This window comes from Sinocyclocheilus grahami, unplaced genomic scaffold, assembly GCF_001515645.1.
Source record: "Sinocyclocheilus grahami isolate Dianchi unplaced genomic scaffold, SAMN03320097.WGS_v1.1 scaffold437.1, whole genome shotgun sequence".
Taxonomy (NCBI): Eukaryota; Metazoa; Chordata; class Actinopteri; order Cypriniformes; family Cyprinidae; genus Sinocyclocheilus; species Sinocyclocheilus grahami.
Window position 1 is genome coordinate 961,398 of NW_015505616.1, and position 5,257 is coordinate 966,654.

The 5,257-nt window shown below is 34.7% G+C and overlaps 1 protein-coding gene across 1 annotated transcript in view; it reads right to left on the bottom strand.

Annotated features, from left to right (window-relative positions):
- Positions 1 to 5,001, bottom strand: part of LOC107551932 (ras and Rab interactor 2-like) — a 20,553-nt gene extending 15,552 nt beyond the window's left edge. The window contains exons 1-2 of the mRNA XM_016233710.1: positions 4,909 to 5,001; positions 1,736 to 1,818 (exon numbers count right to left, since the gene is read on the bottom strand). Of these exons, the coding sequence (XP_016089196.1) occupies positions 1,736 to 1,762 (27 nt within the window). The 5' untranslated portion in view covers positions 1,763 to 1,818; positions 4,909 to 5,001. The remainder of the gene's footprint in view (positions 1 to 1,735; positions 1,819 to 4,908) is intronic.
- Between the last annotated feature and the right edge of the window lie 256 nt (positions 5,002 to 5,257).

The following is a 5,257-nucleotide window of genomic DNA, read 5'->3' on the forward strand; positions in this document are numbered from 1 at the left end:
TCACACATACACACACACACACACACACACACACACACACACACACGTGCACACACACACACACACCCGTGCACACACACACACACACACACACACACGCACACACACACGCGCACACACACACACGCACACACACGTGCACACACATACACGTGCACACACACACACACGTGCACACACACACGCACGTGCACACACACGCACACGTGCACACACACACACACACACACACACACACACACACACAGATTCTGTCCATTGATTTTTACAAGGAACACCAGCCAGCCAGTGAATGTACGCAGTGGAACAGAAAATGTTCTGTAGGAGAATGGGGATATTTATACTGATCCAAAAACAGTCCCTGCTTGAGCACATTGGCCAATGAGAGTCTGTAGCACCATCTGCGTGTCCTGCTCTTATTAAATTGTTACACAAATCTTTTAAGACACAAACTGTTTTAAGCACACAGGCAGCATAGATTAAAAACTCAGAAAAGTTAATTTGGAACTAAAAATTATGCAATGAAAAAAAAACTTCTAATGGAAACAATCGTCTTTATTGTTGCTTAGAATTCATCCATATTACATAGGGATGTAACTATTCACTCAACTCACGATTCGATTCACGATTTTTTTACAAAATGAGATTTAAGACAAATTATAAATAAATGTGTACCTTTTATTATTGCTTGGACAAAATGCTGCATGTTTCCTTGAGAAATTGAAATATAACACTATAATAATATACTAATATAGCACTTGCATATTTTTGCTCTTTTGTTGGTTTTGATTGCTTCTATTGTCCTCATTTGTTAGTCGCTTTGGATAAAAGCGTCTGCTAAATAAAATGTAAATATAATGTAAATGTAAATAACAAAACTAAATAGAATTTTTAAAACAAGCCCCAAATAAAATAAATAATTAACACAAATAAAATAAATCTCTTCATATAAACAAACTAAGGCTTTGTCTGGGCTCTTTCCATTTAAAATTAGAGGAAACCACTGCATTTTAATCAGGATCCAAACAAAGATGCTGCATAAATGCAACATGAGCAGTTTGTAATCTAAATGAGGTTGTATAATTTCTTAATTTGAAGCAAAAACAGAATGGTTTGACTTCAGTTTTGTGAAACTATACATAAAAATATCTGCATGAAACCGAAACAGCAGACGAGCTGAATGAGACGCAGATTCACTCTCTGCCAGCAGGTGGCGCTTAAAGCATTTCCTTGGTTTCCGCTGTAAACAAAGCAGCGCTGCACTTATGAACTTTAATATGCATTATACAGAGGCAAGATGAAAAGAAGAAATACCATCTAAACTTTTCTAAAGACAGGAAGTTCCCCTCAGACATGCATTCATGTAAACTCTTACCCCTAATTGAATCGCGATTTGTTTAGCATCTCAATCGTCACATATCTGAATCGATTTTCAACCGGCTAATCGTTACATCCCTAATATTACATTTATACATTTTGTGTTTAAATTGTCCTGCATTGTGTATGCTATGAACATGAATGATGCCTCAAATCATGCAGTTTGTTAAGAAGTGTGCTTTCCCCCCATTACTTCAGATACTATATCTGACATTTGTTTGCAAAATAAGCTGATTTGGGAGTAAGCACTTTTTTAAAATATGCAAAAATCGAGTCTCAAATGCTGTCCTTGATTTGTCAGGATCCTGCTCACATTTTAAGTGCAGATATAGAAATGTTCACAGAAAGATCATCTTACCTGAAGAAAGCTACCACTTCTGTCCATCCGGCTGGGTTGTAATAACGATTTCACTGCTATGTTGCTTTTGTTGTTTTAAAGACCTGCAAGTCAAAAGAGGCATAGGATCACTAAATAAGATGAGTCTGATATAAAATTGTCTGTTTTCAGTATGACTGATGCATACATTCATACTGTATTTGCCACACTCTTGTCTCCCTTCGCATTCAGTCATACTCTGGAATGTCTGTTATGATGTTATTATGATAACGGATGAATGATTTTGTCTGCAAGCCTGAGATTAGGGTCTAGAAGCTGTAATCATTTCCTCAAAGAGACAATTACACACTGACGGCCCTGTCTGCCTGACAGTCCTTGAAATTATTAAACCGTTATTTTCTAAAGCGATATGTTTAATTAGTATACACAGCACTGAGAAGTACACAAAAATAAAGTCGCACACACATATACAGACGGATGCAAGCACAAGATCTTAAACCGATAATTTCCTCAAAGCTGTTTAAAACACAATTTGCAAAAGTTATTCATAGGAACATACAGTGAAGTCAGTAGTAAGCTTGTGCAACACTGTGTGGTTAGTACAGGCACTACATATAAAATACAGTATAATGAGATTAATGAGATTCTACACACTCCAGGTCACCTGCAAAATAGCTTTATTGAACAGACTGGACTCTTAATTACAGATCAGGGAAGCTATCCTGTTTATGTGAGCAGCAGGTGTTAAGTCATGCCTCTCAGTATCAATGGAGCATTGTTGTGTTCTTCACACTATTGATTCTATCTTTTGGGACATTCATTTTCAGGCGATAGTCTGAAGTGAAACTAGTGTGTATGTGAGTGTGTAACACAGCTGCAATCAGACAAAGACACATGTGATGTGACCAATACACTGAGACTGAAAAAAGAGGGTTTTTAAAGAGTATATAAAATCCCCTGTGTCACATACACAAGTGGACATTCTCTCAACCAACTTCATGATTTTTAAAAACGCTAAAAGACTTGTATGCTGGACACAATACATACACAAGGCTTTGACACTGAAAAAGAAAGACTGTATGTTAATTTATAATACTACTTAATTTACAACTTATAAATATATTTTTGGAAATATTTATGTTCATATATATATATCATGTTTTTATTTTATATATCCTAATGTCTTTGAGATTTGACAAAAAGGCCTAGAAAAAGAATTAATTTATGTATTTTTCAGATACATATTTTAAATAGATAAATGGATAATTGAATATAGAGTATATTAATTTCTATTATATTAATAAAAATACACTTAAAAATACAGTAACACTTTACAATAGGGAACACATATTCACTATTAATTAAGAGTTTTTCCTAAATAAACTCCCAATTTCCTATTTTAATGAATAGTTAGTAAGGTAGTTGTTAAGTTTAGGTATGGGGTAGGATTAAGGGATCAAAAATATGGTCATGCAGAATAAGGCATTAATATGTGATTTATAAGATGGCTTTGTGACTTGACACAAAGGCCTTGACATATAAATAATAATAATAATATACATAACTTAAATATATTTTTATTTATTTACATATATCATATTTTTTAATATTTACACACACACACACACATATATCATGTTTTTATTTATTTTATATATCCTAATGTCTTTGAGATTTGACAAAAAGGCCTAGAAAAAATGTGTAATTACACAAAATATATAAATCTATAGAATTAATTTATGTATTTTTCAGATATATATTTTAAATAGATAAATGGATAATTGAATATAGAGTATATTAATTTCTATTATATTAATAAAAATACACTTAAAAATACAGTAACACTTTACAATAGGGAACACATATTCACTATTAATTAAGAGTTTTTCCTAAATAAACTCCCAATTTCCTATTTTAATGAATAGTTAGTAAGGTAGTTGTTAAGTTTAGGTATGGGGTAGGATTAAGGGATCAAAAATATGGTCATGCAGAATAAGGCATTAATATGTGATTTATAAGTAGTTATAAACAGCCAGTATGATAGTAATATGCATGCTAATAAGCAGCAAGTTAATAGAGAGAATTGGTCCTTAAAATAAAATGTTACCAAAAATACTTAGGCCTACATATACCCCCCCCTCCCACACACACACACACCAAACACAGAAAAAGGAAGCATGTCTTCTTACACATAATCCATTTCACACACCAGTGACATTTACACAAGAGGAATCTAAATATGTTCCCATATCCATTGTAGGACCATCATTCTTAGTAACCCAAACCACAGAAAAACACATGCATACTTCACGGAAACATTTATCAATAGGCAATGAGGTCTGAGGCTAAAAGTCTGTTTTCTGCACAGGAGGGTGAATGCTCTACAGCTCCCTACCCTCTTTCCCCCTCTTTCTGTGCACAAACACACATATCTTCCTGTTTGTTCCTGTCACTACAGTGTATGGAAGCAATCTGATGTGATATATGCTTAAAAATTCCTGACAAAGATGAACCACATCACTGCACCAGTCCTCAGTGCAAGCCAAGTACATGCTGGCGCCATCAGCGCTGGAGATCCCACAAACAAAAAAGCATCTTTGTTGTGGACTTGTGGAATATTAAAATGCACAAATCATTTTTGTAATAGTTGAACGTAAAGCAAGCTTGCAATGATTACAGTGTTCATATCATGCACTGTATTTATTTTACAATGCTCTCTTCATAAATATAATATATAGGCTATTTTTTAAATATGCATTTATTCATATGGTATGTATATATATATATATGTGTGTGTGCGCATTTACTTGCCTAGAGAGGAATTTATTTTACATTTGCTGACAAGTAATTAGCAAAAATGTATATTTATTTCTATTATAATTATAACACAATTATCATCCGGCACGTGCCGAACACATCTTCCTCCAACTTTCCGTAAAGTTTGATTGTATATCGTGTTATGCATGTAAATATGACGAAATATGAATAAATTGCAGCTTGAAGGTCTAAACACTAGTTTAAGAAGAAATGAATTACAGTGTTGAAAAAGAGGATTAATGCGTCTATAAAATAACAGACACAGAATAGCGTTTAAATAGAACAAACAAGCCTAATGCGAACTGAAAAAAATGTCACTCTTAACAACTAATTATGCAACACTATTATAAAAGAAAATTGATATTACATAGGCCTACCTATGAGTGCTCCTCTCCAGCAGACGAATCGGCTGTATTTAAAGCGAGTCCTGCCAGCACATGTGTCTACAGTAATGACAGTCCAGTGACTCTGCTACTATCTGACAGTTTAACACGCTCGCGTCTCACCAAGAAGCTGCTCTCTCTCTCTCTCTCTCTCTCTCTCTATGTCTCTCTCTCCCTCTCTCTATGTGTGTCTCTCTCTCTCCCTCTCTCTCTCTCTATGTGTCTCTCTCTCTCTCTCCCTCTCTCTATGTGTGTCTCTCTCTCTCCCTCTCTCTCTCTCTATGTGTCTCTCTCTCTCTCTCCCTCTCTCTATGTGTCTCTCTCTCCCTCTCTCTCTCTCTGT